This window comes from Cyanidioschyzon merolae, chromosome 19 (assembly GCF_000091205.1).
Source record: "Cyanidioschyzon merolae strain 10D DNA, chromosome 19, complete genome".
Lineage (NCBI taxonomy): Eukaryota > Rhodophyta > Bangiophyceae > Cyanidiales > Cyanidiaceae > Cyanidioschyzon > Cyanidioschyzon merolae.
Window position 1 is genome coordinate 480,231 of NC_010145.1, and position 16,783 is coordinate 497,013.

The following is a 16,783-nucleotide window of genomic DNA, read 5'->3' on the forward strand; positions in this document are numbered from 1 at the left end:
TCGGTTCCAAATTGGGAGCAGATGCCGCACGCACTGCAGATCGAAAAGGCTGGTGCCTGCATGATGCATGAACGCCTTCAGCTGTGGCTGGAGAGCGTGGTTGCGTCCCAGTGCACACGAGCGACTCGAGGGGTCGCGTGTATCGACCATCATGAAAACGGGACACATTCGCGAGCGCGCTCTGATGCGCATGGATGGACGTCCGAATTGGTGACTTGCATCGCCTGGTGTCATGCAGTGCACCTCATATGCTGACCCTGTGCTCATGCCGGGATCACGCACATCAATTTCTGGCTTGATAGGAGACCCCGTCGTCGTACGATCTGGCGGCCAAACGGTAAGCGCCGGGCAGCATCATCGGTGGTGCTCGGGTGCACGAGCGGAGATGCTCGGAATCTCTGCACCCGCCAGAACAAACGCCGTGTTGAGGTTCTCGCGGGCGCCATTCCGCCTGTCGCGTGCGTTCGCCAAGAAATCCCACCTCTAAAGTGCTCCCACATTCGACGTTTGTATCCGCGTTGGAGATGCGCTGGCTGCCGAGCGTTCGCGAGTCATCTCGACTGCAAAGGCTCGCATGCACGCTGCCTGATTCCTTAGTTTTTTTGCCCGGTGCCTCCGAGGTGTGGCCGTTCTGCACGGCCTTCGTTCTGGTCTGGCCGCATTCTTTGCATATTCGCATAGCTGGGCCACCTGGGGGCGCGTCGCGAACTGACCTGCAGGATTTTTCGCAAACGGCAGCAGGCGTAGGCAAAGTCAAACACATGTTTTGTGAGCTGCAAACGCGCTGTTTCTGTCCTTGAATGCTGGACAACTCAAGAGCGCACTTGAAACTTGTCCCTGAAAACCCGTTCCAGACTGTGATGTGTCAACCTCGTATCGATATTTCTTGGAGCTAGAGCGTGTCATACACGATAGAAAGGCGTCCTGTAGAGCCAGAAACGGCTCCAAGGGTTCCGCACCAGCAACCGCCCAATCCAACGCACCGCGAGCAACCCATTATATGCCGCGCGAGGAGGTGCACGCCTTGTCCGCGTCCGTTTTGAGCTTGCAACGTCTGCGAGGCGGCAGCGTTCAGATTCGAGACAGGGCACAAGTGCGAGAAGCACGCAGCGCATTCCAATGCAAAAAATTTCCGTTCCGTCGGCACGCCCGCCGGTGTACACGACGGCTCAACGCGCTCGCCAGGACGGATCTGTTGCCACCAGCGTTCCCGTCACGGGGTCCATGAACTCGAACGGGACCCTGTTGGCACACGCTGGTGTGGATCGAGTACAAGCGTACCGCTTCGTCAACGAACGAGCGCACGCACTGCACTGCATCGGTCGGAATTTCGCCCCTGGTGCAACGCGCTGTGCAGTGGAGATAATGAGTGCTCACTGGATGCTTGGAGGCTTGGATGCTTGGCAGGCAGCCAGCGCGCGTCCAGCGCTGGCATCACGCCGGGTTCCGCCGCTCTGGACATGCAGCGGCTCGAGGCGCACCACCGAAAATTGGCGCGTACCTCGCACGCGCTATCGTGCATCTGGCAGCGAGCGTCAACATCCTGGTAGTCTGCGCCACACACCAGTGAAGATAATGGTATTCGTTTCGATACCCTCACAACCTGTTACATCAAAAAAGTCGAGGATGTCTCGGCTGGCTTCCGAAAGACCGGTGCTGCGGTGTTCCAAGGGAACGCGACTGGAGAACAGCGGTGAACCGGCACTGCTTACGCGTCGAGCGTTTCTGGGAGCTGCAGCTGCAGCTGTGTTCGGGCTGGGCAGCGTAGTTGCACCTTCAGCGTCTGTGGCAGCACCTCTAACGCTGAACCCTTTTGCGCGGAAGAAGGAGGCAAAGTCTTCAAAGGGTAGCAAAACACAAAGTTCGACGGAAAAGGGTTCGGACACGCAGGCCACTCCGCGGCGGAAGAAAGACGCCCTGGAGACGCTCTCGCCTGAGGACCAGGAGGACATTGATGAGCTCACGAAGCGCTTAATGTCACGTAAGTCGAGCTCAGAGGAGGCATCGCAGTAACGCATTTGGTGCGTATTTGTAACAGCTGAGTTCGGATATAGCGTGCTTTGCTGGATCCTTCGAGAGCGCAGCGTATCGCGCCCAGCACGGAATCCAGCGGGTGCGCACTGCGCGACCACTGCAGTCCTGCGCGTCGACACACGTGCAAGCGTTGTCGACGAGATGCCTTGGCTGCGGCTGCGGCTGCGGCTGCGGCTGCGGCCCGGGTACCGCATTCGTCAAGGGAAACGCGAGCGTTACCGATGAGCGGCGCGCACCATTGGGCAAGGTGCGGTTCGAGGTGCCGCACCGCAACGCGCCGCAGAAACGCTGCACTTGGAGCGCTAGGGGACCTAAGATACTCGTTTAAACAGGGCATAGGGGGATTGATGGATCGACACCGGCCAGGAACGAGTCGCGACAGGCTAGAAATCGGGCGGCATGCCATGCCTCGGCCCGGGATTGAAGCGTAAACGTATACAACCGGTTTTCGTGAACGATGACCGAACATGCATTTTGCCGGTGCCAGCCCATGCGTCCGAAAACTTCAATTTCAAAGTCAGCGTAGACGCGTTGATCGACGTGCCGGGTATTGCGAGCAGACCGTACGCGAGCCGAGGCGACAGCGGGTCGGCTGCGCAGCGTGTTCACGAACTTGTTCGCGAGGATATCGGCGCTTTCCAGGCCGGCCCCCGAATCCAACCCGGCGGATATAACTGAGAGATGATCAGACTCTGGAAACAACGGGGACTGGAACGCTGCCAAGACCAACATACCCTGGTTTGGGTGTCCTTTCGCGGTTGTCGTGATGGCCTCCCTCCGTAGCAACGTGTTCCGCACGGCTTGCTGTCGGCGCAGACGGTCCTCTGTCCAGTCTTTCGGGCGCCAGAACTGTATGCTGTCGTCACGATAGCAGACCAGGCTATCGTTTGCGGTGCGGGGCAGCGTTTCCGCGCGTGCGTTTGTGCCGCGTCCGCCGTCGATTGAGAGCAGCAGCAGTAGCGCGGTGCAGAGCTCGCGGCGGGTGTAGAAAACAGCGTTGGTGCTCGTGTTTGGCGTATGTGTACACCGGATGTGGCTCGTGCCAGTTTGCTTCGTGTGCCGCCCGCGTACTTGTTGATGGTGCAGGGCTGGTGGTGTCAAAAAGGTATACCTCGAGACGATTGTCCGCATACTTGCGCAGTGCGGAAGCTGATCATCTCAGTTTGTTATCCATGGAATGGACGGCGCGTACCCCTACCGACGATTCGGGCAAATCGCCGATAAAGGCGCACCGCGTTTACGGCCACAAAAATCCATATATAAAGACTTTGGGATCTCGTATCGGAACTTGTTCCGCTGCGCGCGCACGCCACGCCGGTGGTTATATCTTCTGGGGCAGCTACGCGAGACGGGGTACAGGGTGTCGCGTCCGCTCCGTTTGACGATTTTTGGGTATGCTCTCGAGCCTGGAAGGTGGCCATTCCCGGGAAGGTGTTGATGGAGATTACGACGCGATCTTTTTGCGGCTTTTGGAGGACGAGGAGTCCTACACTGGGCGTCAACAGCACCGAGGCACAGTGCTACAGGCACCGCCGGCGCTCAGAGCGCGCCTTTCACAGGAGGCGCGCACTGGTGCTGCGCCTCAAACCGAGACCGCTAGGGAACGTTCGGCCTTCGACGTCGACCGCTGGGAAAGTGCATACGCGGACACGAACAGGGGTCTTTCCTGTACGGAGCAGCGCAAGCCTCCCGAGAACGCGTTGGCGCCACGTGAAGTCGCAGCGAGTGCCGGTATCTCGACCAAGAGTTCAGAAGCAGACCTTCCCGAGTGGATCCGACGTGAAATTTACGTCAGAGATGGGGAGCTTGTTATTCTCCGTGACCGACTGGAACGTCAGCAGCGGGAACTGATTGCCTTAAGAAACGCGCAGGCCGCAACTACAACAGGTTCGCAGCAGCTTGGGCGAGCGCGCGCCCCCAGCTGGACCGCTGACGCCCAAAGGCACACCAGACCGAGCCAGGGTCTGCCCAGTGGAAGCGAGCAGGAATTTACGAGTGCTGTCGTCCAAAGACTCGCCACGGAAACTGATCGTTTGAGAGCGCGATTGGCGTTCCGAGAGCGCGAAATCTCCCAGTTGCGAGAGTTGCTCGCAAAGGTGGTATCCTCGCCAGCACAGGGCGTGGCGGATGGACCAGTGCATTCGTCGTCGTCGTCGTCGCCGTCGCAAGGGCCACCGCCACCGCCACCGCCACCGTATACATGCAAGAGCGCTGTAAAGCGAACCGCGAACGTATCCGTGGCCCCAACAACGCATCCGAGTCGGAGTAAGCGGGCTGGTGTCTTTTTCGACGAGAGCCTGCTGTTACTGAACCAACAGTGTGGCGATTCGCTCGCTTCGCAGCCGCCGAGCCCCAATGCAGCAGCGTCACAGGCCAGGGTCACCGTCGACTGGCGCCAACACGAACCTGGAGAACCCTCTTCCGCTCCTGCATTGCAGCATTCGCGGCCATGTTCTAGGACAACAAACCTCCAGTACAGTGATCGTACCCAGATCTTCACGATCTTGACGGCTTGCGAGGATTCATGGCGCGAACTGCTACGCCATGCAGCGCCAACAAATCGCGAGAATCCCCAGGTGAAGCTCGATAACTTTTTCGCTCAGCAGATGCTCGCATTGCTTCGTACCGAAGCAGACCTCCGGGAATGTGTGCGGCCGATTCAACAAGCCATGCTCATGAGCTACGCGGCCTGGAAACGCACAGCAGAGCCGTCTCAGGCACTGGACAAGGAAGCACGCTTCGCTGCTGCGCTCACTGTTCTGGATGCACTCCTGGAGCACAGCACCGCATTCCGGGATTACTTTATGGATGCGACCAGTCAGGAGCGTGCGGACGGAGCCTACTCTGCCTCGAATACGAACGGTCTTATGCTCGAGCATCTCATAGAGCTCGTTGTCGATGATTCCTCCTGGGTATTTTGGCAAAATCACCCAGGTCTGCTGATCGCATGCTTCCGCATCGTGCATAACCTCCTGCGCGGCTGGTGCGTGCGTGTGCGTGAGCGTACCTCACCGCGGGCGCCATCTGCAACATTTCAGGTTCAAATACGGGTACTCATCGAATCCCCCGTTCTTCGACATATTTTCGCGGAGCTAACCCCTGATCATGCATCGTTACGCGAAACAGCGTGTGCAGCCTTGGGCTCCGCATTTGCCGTAGAGAATGCGCTGCGCATCTACACCGGAACTGGTTCCGCGGAAGCTCAATGTTGCGGTTGGCAAGCGGCAGCCGTCCAAAGCGGTAGCATCTGTCGGGTGCTGCGACTCGTCCAGGACGCGCCGCTGCCGCTCACCCTTGACATGCTTGGCCTGGTGGAAGCCGTCTTCCTTGGTCCGTGTGCCGATACCGCACTCGACGAGTGGATCACACATGTTCGCCCCGAGGATCGATTCGAAGCCCTAGAGGATTTGGTGATCGCCTTGGAGCGGCTCTGGATGCCGCTTCAGGAACTGCAGATGTTGTTCCATGAACCATCGGTTGCCGTCCTTGACGAGCGGTATCAAGCGTCGCCTAAACGCAGTGGATCCGCTTTACGAGGAACGCTTAGAAGCGCGCTGGAACGCTGGCAATGCGTTGCTGCTATGTCCATGCCTCGGAGCGACTCTGGAACAGCAACAACAGCAGTGACAAAGAATATGCCGCTGCCAGAGCCATTTCAGTCTGCAACAGTGCAGCAGCTTCAACATGGCATCGTTGGCGTTCTGGCGCTGCTTTATCGCTGGACGCAACCTCTAACCGAACGACCATCTGAACCGGATATCCAGCGCCAGTGGACCATTTCGGCAGACAAGGAGAACCGAGAGCGCTCCGAGGGCACCTCAGTGAACGCTTCCCAAGTCGGAGATCGTCCAGCACACGACTGGCCACATCGACCGGAGCATCTGCGAGCGTCGGTCAGGGCTCGTCTACGCGATCTGCTCCGTAGTTTGCGCCTTGCCGCTGCTGATCAGCAACGCCAGCGTACACCCGCGGCCGACAACAACTCGTCCGCTGACGCAGCAGACGAGATGGTCGTCCCTTGGATCCACTGGAGCGAGGCGGCGGACGCCCTCGAGCCCCTGCTCCGGGCGATATGGTGTTGGCTGCACCCCGCAGACGCCAGTTCGGCGACGGTTCACGCAAACGCCAAACCTGCAGCCGCGATGCCTGCATTGGAATCGACGTCTCTTGCGCCGTTCCGCTGAGTCATCTGTCGGCACCTCGGGTATCACCGGAATGCATCTAGTGACGATGCTCCATCATTGAGAAATACCCTCTCATTCCTACTTTGAGCGCATCATCCATCAGCGCCTCAGCTAGCACCGAAATGCATGCCGAGTTGGAGCTCCATCATGGCCGAAAGACCGTTTCGTTCAAAAGAGTCGCGTGTAAGCCAAAATCGGTGCGCTGCATGATCAGGAATGTTTCGTACGAGGGTCTGTAGACCAAACCAGCCAGTGTGCAGGGGATCTGGTGTGTCAGCGTCAGCCTCTGACGTCATCGCATCGATTCGGCGTTCGCCGATCCAAACCTGAACTGGAGTCCAGGCTGGTAAAAGGCTCCGCAACTCTTGCTGAAAACGCGCCGCAAAGCCCCTGAGACGCACGTTACCTCCGATGAGAACCACATGTTGGAGCAAGGCAGGCCAGAGCGCTTTGGGTATGCGCTCTAGGCTCTGGAGAACAACCTCTGGAATGCCAGCCTGTGGGATCTGAATGGTGTCTTGTGGTGCGAAGAGCGACTCGGGTGCGAGGAAATGCTCGTTGGTCAACGTTAACACCGAACCCAAAGTCGCTGTCTCGTCAGCTCCGTCAGCATCTGCGTCTTCTTTGTCGATTGCGGCTGTCGTGGTGATGCTGGTATGCTCCGGAGCCAGCACTCGGCCGTAGCGAAACTCGCCGCGGTCCGTCTCGTTTGGTAGCAGGTACCGTATCCGAGTCTCTTCTGAATGCAGGCGACTCCGCTGCAGTTCCCGCTCAAGGTCCGCACACACGTAGCACACGCGCTCCTTGAGCCGCTGTACCAGGAAGCTCTCCTTCATCAGGTTCCAGGAACGGTAACTGATCAGTTCCTTAAGATAGTTATTCAGGAGCCGTCCGCCTACATCGAGGCGACGCACCGCGTAGTTCAGGAGCTGTCCACCAAAGACCGGTACAACATGCGTAAAACTATGACCGGAGTCTATGACAAGACCAGTGGCGCGACTCCATGGGCTCGGTGAGGCTGCTGTGCCCGTCACGAGCGTCTCGTGGTGCATGAGCGCTGCGTAGGCGGTGCAGGTGACGTAGACCGCGGATACGTCGAAGTAAAAGAATGCGGTTTTCAGCATCCGTTCTAGCGCTGGTAGCGGACAAAGCGGGGGCACCGTCAATACGAGGCGTTTCCTGGTCAATGATAGTTTCTCCTGGGCGAGCACATCGCTCCAGATCTTGGCTTGCAGCGCCAAGTCGGTAACAAGTCCGCGATCGATAGGTCGTCGAACCCGCAGACCCAGTGGAGAACACTGCTCCAGTGCTGCCCCGCAAAGCGTCTTGCGCTCTGCAGGCGAGTGCGTTACCCCAGAGCGCTTTGCACCAGCGTCAGTGTCAGCACCAGTTGAATGTTTCACACGAGCGAGGCCGTTCACGTGGACTCGCGGTGCGGCGTCGCCAAGCAGACCGATTTTCACAGTGTCTGCACCGTTATCCAACAAGATTATGGACGCGTCAATAAAATCGCTCATAAGAAGTGCCTTTCTGCGGAACACTGCGAACTGTTATGGGTCCATGCGTCCACGCTGCACACGACCGTCGGTAGGACACGTGGCTGCACCGCGTTCCCCGTTCCAGTCCGGTCGATGCGGTACCGTCAACAACCGCACTGGAGACGTGCTCTTCCAGAGTTCTACCTACGCGTAAACTAAGACCGCGGCGGGTACGTGCGCTTCTTATGGACCCTCTGTGGGTACCCGGCAGAACTCGCTAGCGGTCGGGTAACGAGCGCACCACTGCTACGGCTCCTGTACAGGGGCTTCGGCGACGGTGCCTGCGCACTCTCTTTTCTTTTCGCTCACCAAACGTTTATGTTGTACCTGGATCCCTTATCGCGGGACGAGAACTGGCTATCGGGAAAACGCCCATCGTGATACGCCTCACCCTCAAGTTCCATTCCTTACAATTCCTTTCGGATGTACTGGTCGTTTCATAGGTTGTAGCGAGCATCGAGTGCCCGTCGTGCTGCATCCACCTTGGCGCCTAGACAGCTGGTGCAGATGCACCTTAGAGACAGAACGGCTTTGCCGTACCACTGGGGGCTTCGGCTCGAGATGTGGTGCACCTGACACGGATTCGGAGTCCATCATCATGCTGGGGGCCTGGAAACTGCGCTGAAAGAGCTACCGTCTGCGGCAGCTCGAAGCGACATGCCGGGAGTCCACTGCGACCAGGGCGACGCCCAGACGCAGCCTAACTGCTGCTCCTAGTCCCAGAGTCGACTGCGTTGCGGACGAGGTGTTCAGGTCGCACCACTGCACTAGGCACAGGTAAGGGCGTGAAGCACTAGTCTTGCAGACTCGTTCGGATTGCGGGACGTTTCGCCCTGAAGGCAAACTTTCGAAAGTATGGAAACCTTTTCGCCCTTTTAACGGCTACCGTGGAATGGGACAGGAATCGTTACATCGTTTCTCGTGAATCGTTCGTCTCTTTCCTTTTTTTCTCCGAATAGCGCGGTCGATAAGCACACCTGCGAGATCACGCAGTCACGAGAGACGACGCGCATGTCGCCGATGAAGGGAAACGCGTTTCTAACTATGCTCTGACCTATTGCCCTACCGTACATGTTGTATTCGAATTACAGGCGTAGCGGAGTACAGTTTTTTGAGTTCAATCGCGTTTGAAACGTCAAGTAAGCATATTCAAGTGATGCTGTGCGGTGTATAGGAGAAGCGTTCAATGTGCGTTCTTTCGCAGAAAAAATTCTAAAAAAGGAAAGTTATGAGAAAGCAAGTCGACGATCGCGGAGGCGCAGTGTCGCCGGCTGCCAGAAAAAGAACGAAAAACGGTGCCGAGCCCAGGAGCACAGGCAAAGACGATGAAGCAGAAGCGGGAGGCCCTACGTCAAAGGCCGCGGGAAAGACAACAGTACGACGAGACGGTGGTGAAAGCGTACCTTCGTAAACATATCAAGGATGCCTACAAGGAAAAGTTGCGAGAGGCCATCAGAAACCGTGTCGAGTCGTACTCCACGAGTACGAAGAAGGCTTCGTCAGGACTGATGCATATGATGAACGAGATGCACGACAACGCGACGGACACCAGAACAGTCGAGGTTCCGGGGGAATTTTTCAACAAGACCTTTGCTCGTCACCTGATGGTCGGCACAGGGGAGCCGTCGACAAACAATGAGCGAGTGCACGCCTTCCACGAAAACTTCGCGGGATTCGGCTTCGAAGGTGCATCGATACAAGGGTTACGGGGATATTCACATCTACGGGCCGATCGAGTACCTCGCGAACCTGAGGAACCATTTGACCATGAACCTCGAAGGTTTCATGATAAGCGCCGTGTTTGCGCTCTACCGGGGCCTCTCTCGCGGGGAAGAGATGGGCCATCTTCGCTGCCATCACCAACGATCGTCAGCATGAACAGGCAATAGAATTTGTCGACAAGATGACATCACGCAGGAGCATGAATGAAGCATATGTGATCGGTGCAGCTATTCAAGAGCGTCGTGGTGACACGGAGGTAGGGGGTTGGATAGATACTTCACCTCGCACTGAAAAAATATCACAAAAAGTAAGGAAAGTAAAATGCGCATAATCGGAGAACGCTGGCCCAAGTAAACGTTTTGTCCATGGAAAAAAAGAGCATCGTGAAGTCTTGGGGCTGGCCAACCCGACAGAAGACGTGTCAGATATGAAAAAAGTGAGAAAAGATGGTACCCCCGCATCCTGCGCTACTTCGTGTGTCTGGACCGAGAACTCGAACGCAAGGCGGAGATGGTGCTGGGTGTGTGGAAAAATGAAGAGTCGCGGAGACGGAACGCTTTCCCAATGGGGAAGTGCTTCAACGTGGTTCCAATGAGCAACATCAAGTCACATTTTGTGACTATCGACCAAGGCGTCCACTACGGCAACATGAGTGAGATCAGTCCGGTGTTCGGTGTCAGCAGGGAGGAGTTCACCGGTGAAAATCGGGAGACGTACCGGAAGAGTCTCTTCGGTTTCAAACGTCTCAAAGTGAGCAAGCAGAAGGTATTCACGGGGATGATCGGAACCGATGGCGTAGCCACGTGTGTACGCTATCGGAGGTTTGAAGGCGGATTGTCCAGTTCGGCCTTCGATATCGCCCGTGACGAAGCATGAAGAAAACAGGGAGGAGGATCCTGCCACACAGAAAGTGCAGGATAACGACTTTGTCGTTGACGCGACGAAGCGTGAAGATGAGATGGAGGCGGGTCCTGCTACGCAGAAAGTGCAGGATAACGACTTTGTCGTTAGTGCGGATCCCGGGAACACAAATATCATAACCATCGCAGTACCCAAGCGTGCGGAAGATGGTATCAACGGCAACCTACGTCAGACGGCCCTGCGAGTTTTAAGGTTCTCGTGAGCGGGATGCTATCGAGAATCCGGTATGATCAATGCGAGGAAGAAAATTGAGACACGGAATGCAGGAATGAAGGATCACCTGGAAGCTTTGCGCGGAGTAACGAGCAGAGGAGCAGGCTTTGAAGCTTTTCCGATATTCATGGAAGGTCGCGTTGCTCATTGGGATGCGCTGCTGGAGGAGTATACAAAGCCCCGGTGGGCTCGTCTGCGTATGAATCTGTACGGTGGTAAGCAGCGGGCATTCGCCAAATTTTTCAGTCAGTTGAGTGCCTTGAAGGAGGACGAGAGCCAGAGGCTGGTAGTGGCATACGGAGCAGGGCGTCCACAAAAGGGTGCACACCAGCTCCGTCGACGAGAACGTACAAAGCGTGTGCACGGCGCTTTGTAATGATACCGATTGATGAGCTCCGAACGTCCTATACACACCACGAACTGGGGTGCACACTTGAGACGGTCGACATGGAAAAGTGCCAGCGGAGTCCTGAAGATATGAAAAAGTATGGAGCGCTAACGGAGGAGCAAATGGACAGGAGGGCGAAAGTTCGTGGACTACTCGCATTAGTAAGTACAATCAATGGCAAGAAACGCATGGAAATTGTTAACCGCGACTTTAACGCGGCTACCAATATAAGGAGGTGCGCGGTGATGGAGAGAAGACCTCCGTACTTGACAAGAGGGAATTTTGTAGGGAAACCTCTCGAGGTGGAATTATACGAGAAAAAGTTGAAACCGGTAGTAGGTGGCCGGTCCAAAAACACTGGGATGCGTCGACAAGTCTGTAGAAGACTTTTCGTCTAGGGCGCCGGTCACCACTACTTTGCACTACCGACCACAGCGTTTTTCTTTAGAAAGGCGTTTTTTGTCGGCGATGTGAGGATTCTTTTACATGCTTAAAGTACTGCGTCAACCAGATCGAGTCCGTGTCTCGAGCTGAGCACTTCCGGTAGCGTCTGGTCGTCGGCCATTTGGGAGCACGCGCCCTAGACGAGCATCGTGTGTGTGGCATTACCTGTGTGGACCAGGTTTGTCAAGGGAAACAATTTCACGCTGAGTTCCAAAAGTTCGGTCCTTGTGTATTTTTGCTTGCCAGGAGCACAGGTCACCAGCAAGGAAGTTCGTGATCAGATACTGCCAAGATCCGACGAGTCGTGTAGCATCGTCCCGGAGATGTTAGGGCAGGCCCCCGAGCTACCACTCGCAAGCCACGCATTCGCCTCGCAGGTACGTGAATCATCGACAAGAAGCCGGATTCAATGGCACATCCTGAACATCTCAGCAAATCGTGATCTCATTCCTGATCGTCGACGGGCTCGGTCTCAGAGGAATCGTGCAGGCGCTCATCCTGATCTGGTGAATGTGCCCTTTCGTGGCGATCCGTCCATCGACTCCGAGGCGAGGCAGCTCGTCGTGATGCCAAATCAACGCGCTGTCGAGTTGTAGCGTTGCTGTTCTCTGGGCGAGGTCTCAGTGCTGCCTGGGTGCCTTCCCCGGGGCGTCCTTCGGGCGAGCGGAAGCGCCGCCAATCCTCTTGCTGGAAACGGCCTTCTCGTCCAGCGGACTTGTCCAGGAACGGTCGACGGGGGTCTGCTGCATCGCGTTGGACAGTTCCACGAGCGTAACCGATACTGATTTCCTGCCCCATGATGCAGGTGCCTTGGAGTTGATTAAGCGCTACCCGAGCATCTGCCTTGGAGGTAAAGCGAACGAAACCGTAGCCCAAGGAGTGGCCCCGTTGCCGATCACGTATAATGCGACAGCTCAACAGATCTCCATAGGGTGAAAACGCCGCAATGAGGTCGCTTTCCGTTACCATCGGAGCGAGATTCCCCACGTACAACATGACATCGATGTACGCATTGCCTGCGGAAAAGGTATCCGCGTCAGCTTTCGTCGCCCTCGCTGCCTCCGCGGCAAGTGCATCCGCGATCACTTTGCGAACAGGCTTTAGTCGTGCTTCAGCGCGTGCAGTCGCTTCAATGCGGGGAAGCGGTCTCACTCCCATGGTCGGCCGATCCGATACCAAAGTGTCTGCGGAAATGAGATCCATTGCGGATGCTACGAACTCGTGCAGGCACTGGGTGCACCGGCAGATGCGTGCGGTCTCAAAGAGAGACGCCTCAACCTGATAGCACATCGCGCACTCTGGGCACTGGAGATACACTGCATCCGGATCGAGAAGCGGGCCTACATACTCATCCGCATCTTCGGTCTTAGACTCGGGCGAATCCAGTGACGGATCCGTATTCGATGTAGCAGCAGAAGCAGAAGCAGAAACCGGCGGCTGTATCGGATCTGTTTCTTGAGCGGGGACCTCTTCGTAAACCGGCTGAGATGCAGATTCGGGCGTACTGCTTTGCTCGGCGTAATGGGGCGCATCCGGTGGACTGTCCGTAAGCGCTTGGCTCGAATTTGCAGCGGTGGTGGGGAAAGACGCATGCGGCCCAGCAGATCCATGTATAGTTGCGGATTCGTCTTGCGGAGGGGCATTCGGGTACCGCGCTGGTGCTGCCGAAGGCCTCCATAACTGGTCGAGTTCGCTTCCAATCCATTCGCCGTCATCCTCATCATAAAAGGCGCGATTTTTGGTGCCTTTCATTCGCATCATCGGCTCAAGAGGAGTGATCCGCGGGAGCGATTTTCGCGCAGCACTCGTCGATCGGTGGCAGTGTACAGTTCTGTGGAGCGCTCGCCAGTTAGCGGCTTGTGCGCTCGGTTTCAGAGCGTGCTGCTGCTGCTGCTGCCGCACGAGCAGCGGAAACCCAAAGCCAAGCATGCGCGAGCTGGCGGCTCCGTGCGAGAACCATACGGGCGTTGGGGCCATGCATTTCACGCGACCCATGGTATATGCTGAAGAGGCAGTACGAAAAGATGCTCCTTGCTCTCGCAAAGAATGCTGCTGACGTCGCTGAATACGCTTCCCCACGCTACGGTAACGGCCGTGAAGAGCTCCGGCCGGTGATCGGTCCCGCCGTCCAAGGAAATGGAGAGACGACGACCTGCAACAACAGGCTCTGTTGAACAGCGTCAGTGTTTGTGTTTGCGGAGGCTCCACTGCGGCCCAAGAGGGGGTCGTCGTCTCTCTCGCTCGTCGCTCGGAACTACGCCGTCGACTCGCTTGGGTCAGGCAACGGCACCAAACTGTGATTTCGGCACCAGATCCTTACGGGTGCAAAGTCTCCGTCGACGCCCACGACACCGTTCCACAGCCTGAAGCGTTTGAAACGCTTTGGAGTCCGCCCAACACCAGCTGCGCTAGGAACTGGTGAGACTCGGCTTCGCGCCCAGTGCAGCGACGCCCTTCGCCCCTCGGTGACACCGTTTGCGCTCAGTAGCGACGGCACAGAGCACCGACTGTTGTTCCAAGCAAGAGCAGAGCGATACTCGTTGACAGCGGAGACTCCTAGTAGCGCCGGTCGCCTATCGCTCCAAAGTTTCCTCAGGGGCTACCCGAGCAAGGCAACGGGACGGCGTGCTGACAAAACGCAGATGTTGTCCGCGTAGAATGAAACTGGAACAATGTTCCGCTCGCTCTGCACTCGTCTTGCGATTTGATTCGCAAAAGTTCTTGGATGCACAGCATCGATACGCCAAGTGCAGCAACAACGGCTTACGGACTCAAACGTAGTTTTCGGGATTCTCGGTCGGGCGTTTTTCTCTCGGAGTGACCTGTTCGTCGTCCATTCACCGCTGGAATGCGTTCCGTCGCCAGATTCATGTTGAGTCGCGCCACCCTCGAACCAGCGTCCCTGGCATAACCTATTTTATGATCGAATGCATTGGGGCAAGCATCCATTCTTCTGATTTTTTCAAGTATGGGATGCTCAAATCGCGCATTCCTCAATATGTCGTATCTCTATGTTTCGGGGCCATTGGTGGATGCAGCGATTCGCGGCCCCGGATTCACGACGGCTCAAGAGACGCGATGTCGTCTCCTGGACGCTTGTGCACCAGCTGATGCCCAGAGTTCGCCGCAATGGTCTCAGGTCAAACGATCGCTTCCGTTCGAAGCACGAGTCCGCCGCTCTGCACGGCTATCGACGAAACATCGTCCGGCAGCAACACGAGCCTCTCACGGGATATGCATTCGAAGGCTCCCATCGCTTTCATTTGCATGAACAGCGGTCTTGGACTCGGAGTCGAGACGTCGCAGGAATCGCGGCCAGTGGAGCGCTCGGTACCGTACGGCACGAGCGGGACGTTGACGGATCCAAGGCGTTTTGGCCTGCTTGCCGGCCTGGACTTGACGCTTACGGTACTTGTTGCACGGTGGACGGCATCGCGTTCCCTAAACCCTCCTTCGGATGGAACGCGCTGCACTTGCGCGTGCAGCGCACACCGTACTCGCCGATGCGATCTGCCCTGACTAGCGCCCGTGATCGTAGCGTACGGCACCGGGCGCGGAAACGGCGGAGCGCATACAGGGGATCCCGCGGTACCCGTCAAGACCGTGTATCGAGCGATGAAGCGCGCCTTCAGATGACGCAGTGCAGGGTGTGGCGGAGAACGTGCCGCGCGCACACAGGAACTCGTGATACGAGTCAGGAGTCACGGCTGCACCCCAGGAAGGCTCGTGAATCGCAACTTGCGCCTGTACATGAAGTGCGTCGACGATACCGGGGAGCTGCGAAATCGGGACGTGCACGTTGGCCTCAACATCGTTCAACAGCTGACGTCGGAGCTGGATGTGCGGGAGGTACCGGCGTTTATCACTCTGCAGGGAATTCGGAGAAAAGAAAGAGGCAGGCACAGAAAGCGCACGACGACGACGCATGGATACGTAGCAATCGGAAGAATCGGGAAAGATAGGTTGTGGGCGCGAGATTCACCTCGTGGACCTGTCAAGATACATACTAGATTGGGTACTCTTGCATGATCCTGAACGCGACAGCGCGGGTGGCGTCGCCGGTGATTGCCCACATCTGGAGGTCGCCGCGGCCGCTGCGGCGGCGTGCAGCCTTCCGCCCGCTTCCGGGCGAAGCGCGACGACGCCCCGACGTCCAAGAATGATGACGGAACGAGGCATCGCCGCAGTTTCGTGCATAGCGGACAAAAGTTTTCGCCATTGTGCACTATTTCGGAACGGGCTGGAGCGCTTACGATAAAAGTATCGATCAGGTGATATCCATGTTCGTTCAGGGTAGCATTCTGCGACACAGTTGCACGCTCGGAAAACGGAACTCGAGCTTCGCTGGTGGTGTTGCGGTAAGCACGGCGGCGCCAACCGCAGGGCTCGCCGCTGCCCGGACGCTGCGGTTGCGGACGCGTGGCTTCCGGTCGCTTGTTGCCGTGCATCAAGCAACGAGTGGCACGCACTCTATCAATTCATATACGACGGGCGGCCCAGTCCAGGCGCTCGGGCGATATGTACTTGTTCGACTGGACCGCAAGGAGACACAAACCGTTGGTGGTATCGTGCTGGCGGAGAGCGCACAGGAGAAGCCTTCTCGGGGCACAGTGGTGTCTGTTGGCGGTGGTGCTTGGCACCCGAACGCACCAGTCAAAATGCCTATGGCTGTCAAGCCGGGTGATGTTGTGCTCTTTGGAAAATATGGAGGAACCGAGGTAAAAATGGACGACGAGGATCACGTCTTTGTCTCGATGGATGACATCCTCGGTGTATATGATGGAGGCAAAGTCGACGACCCGCAGGCTTTGAAACCTGTGTTCGATCGCGTGCTCGTTCAAATGGAGAAGAAAACCGAGAGGCGGAGTGCAAGTGGTATTATCGTTGCACCCACAGCGAGCGTTGATGAGGACGCCAAGGCCGGCCGAGTCGTCGCTGTTGGCCCGGGTCGTTTTATGGTGAACGGCGAGTATGAGCCAGTGCCCGTCCAAGTCGGTGAGTGGGTCATGTTTCGCAAGTACAGCGGCTCGGAGGTGAAGTTTGGCGACCAGGAATACAACGTTGTGCGGATTGCAGATCTGCTGGCCAAATGGAAAGCGTAGAGCAGGTATTGACTTGCCGATGAAGAATGCGCCCTTAGGAAATTGAGTGCACGCCCACCTATCCAAGAACTTAGCCGTGACCGATGCGGCCTTTGGAAAATCTCACGTAAAGCTGGATGTCCGGTTCAGGCTCTACGCAGGAGCGAGCTGCGCATTCCTGTGAGGTGCTGCACGCCCGTACGGAGACTCCGGTCGGCGGACTTGCCGTCGCTGGTGCATACAGGGAGCCGCTTTATC

General features: G+C 57.0%; 7 protein-coding genes across 7 annotated transcripts, besides 1 other annotated feature; 4 read left to right on the top strand and 3 right to left on the bottom strand.

Annotated features, from left to right (window-relative positions):
• Nucleotides 1–1,575: 1,575 nt before the first annotated feature.
• On the top strand, nucleotides 1,576–2,013 carry CYME_CMS183C (hypothetical protein; the record flags this gene model as incomplete). The annotated part of the gene is made up of 1 exon (XM_005538779.1): nucleotides 1,576–2,013. One exon carries the CDS (start codon nucleotides 1,576–1,578, stop codon nucleotides 2,011–2,013), a length of 438 nt encoding a protein of 145 aa, XP_005538836.1.
• Nucleotides 2,014–2,358: 345 nt separating this feature from the next.
• Nucleotides 2,359–3,165, bottom strand: CYME_CMS518C (hypothetical protein; the record flags this gene model as incomplete). Its single annotated transcript, XM_005538780.1, has 1 exon — nucleotides 2,359–3,165. One exon carries the CDS (start codon nucleotides 3,163–3,165, stop codon nucleotides 2,359–2,361), a length of 807 nt encoding a protein of 268 aa, XP_005538837.1.
• A 263-nt stretch (nucleotides 3,166–3,428) lies between these two features.
• On the top strand, nucleotides 3,429–6,218 carry CYME_CMS184C (hypothetical protein; the record flags this gene model as incomplete). Its single annotated transcript, XM_005538781.1, has 1 exon — nucleotides 3,429–6,218. The coding sequence occupies one exon, from the start codon at nucleotides 3,429–3,431 to the stop codon at nucleotides 6,216–6,218; it is 2,790 nt and encodes a 929-aa protein (XP_005538838.1).
• A 107-nt stretch (nucleotides 6,219–6,325) lies between these two features.
• On the bottom strand, nucleotides 6,326–7,735 carry CYME_CMS185C (probable actin-related protein Arp6; the record flags this gene model as incomplete). The annotated part of the gene is made up of 1 exon (XM_005538782.1): nucleotides 6,326–7,735. One exon carries the CDS (start codon nucleotides 7,733–7,735, stop codon nucleotides 6,326–6,328), a length of 1,410 nt encoding a protein of 469 aa, XP_005538839.1.
• Nucleotides 7,736–8,348: 613 nt separating this feature from the next.
• Nucleotides 8,349–11,503: a sequence feature (repetitive element).
• A 385-nt stretch (nucleotides 11,504–11,888) lies between these two features.
• Nucleotides 11,889–13,439, bottom strand: CYME_CMS187C (similar to TIA1 cytotoxic granule-associated RNA-binding protein; the record flags this gene model as incomplete). Its single annotated transcript, XM_005538783.1, has 1 exon — nucleotides 11,889–13,439. One exon carries the CDS (start codon nucleotides 13,437–13,439, stop codon nucleotides 11,889–11,891), a length of 1,551 nt encoding a protein of 516 aa, XP_005538840.1.
• Nucleotides 13,440–14,455: 1,016 nt separating this feature from the next.
• CYME_CMS509C (hypothetical protein) lies at nucleotides 14,456–15,406 on the top strand (the record flags this gene model as incomplete). The annotated part of the gene is made up of 1 exon (XM_005538784.1): nucleotides 14,456–15,406. The coding sequence occupies one exon, from the start codon at nucleotides 14,456–14,458 to the stop codon at nucleotides 15,404–15,406; it is 951 nt and encodes a 316-aa protein (XP_005538841.1).
• Nucleotides 15,407–15,724: 318 nt separating this feature from the next.
• CYME_CMS188C (probable chloroplast chaperonin CPN21, precursor) lies at nucleotides 15,725–16,546 on the top strand (the record flags this gene model as incomplete). Its single annotated transcript, XM_005538785.1, has 1 exon — nucleotides 15,725–16,546. The coding sequence occupies one exon, from the start codon at nucleotides 15,725–15,727 to the stop codon at nucleotides 16,544–16,546; it is 822 nt and encodes a 273-aa protein (XP_005538842.1).
• Nucleotides 16,547–16,783: the final 237 nt, after the last annotated feature.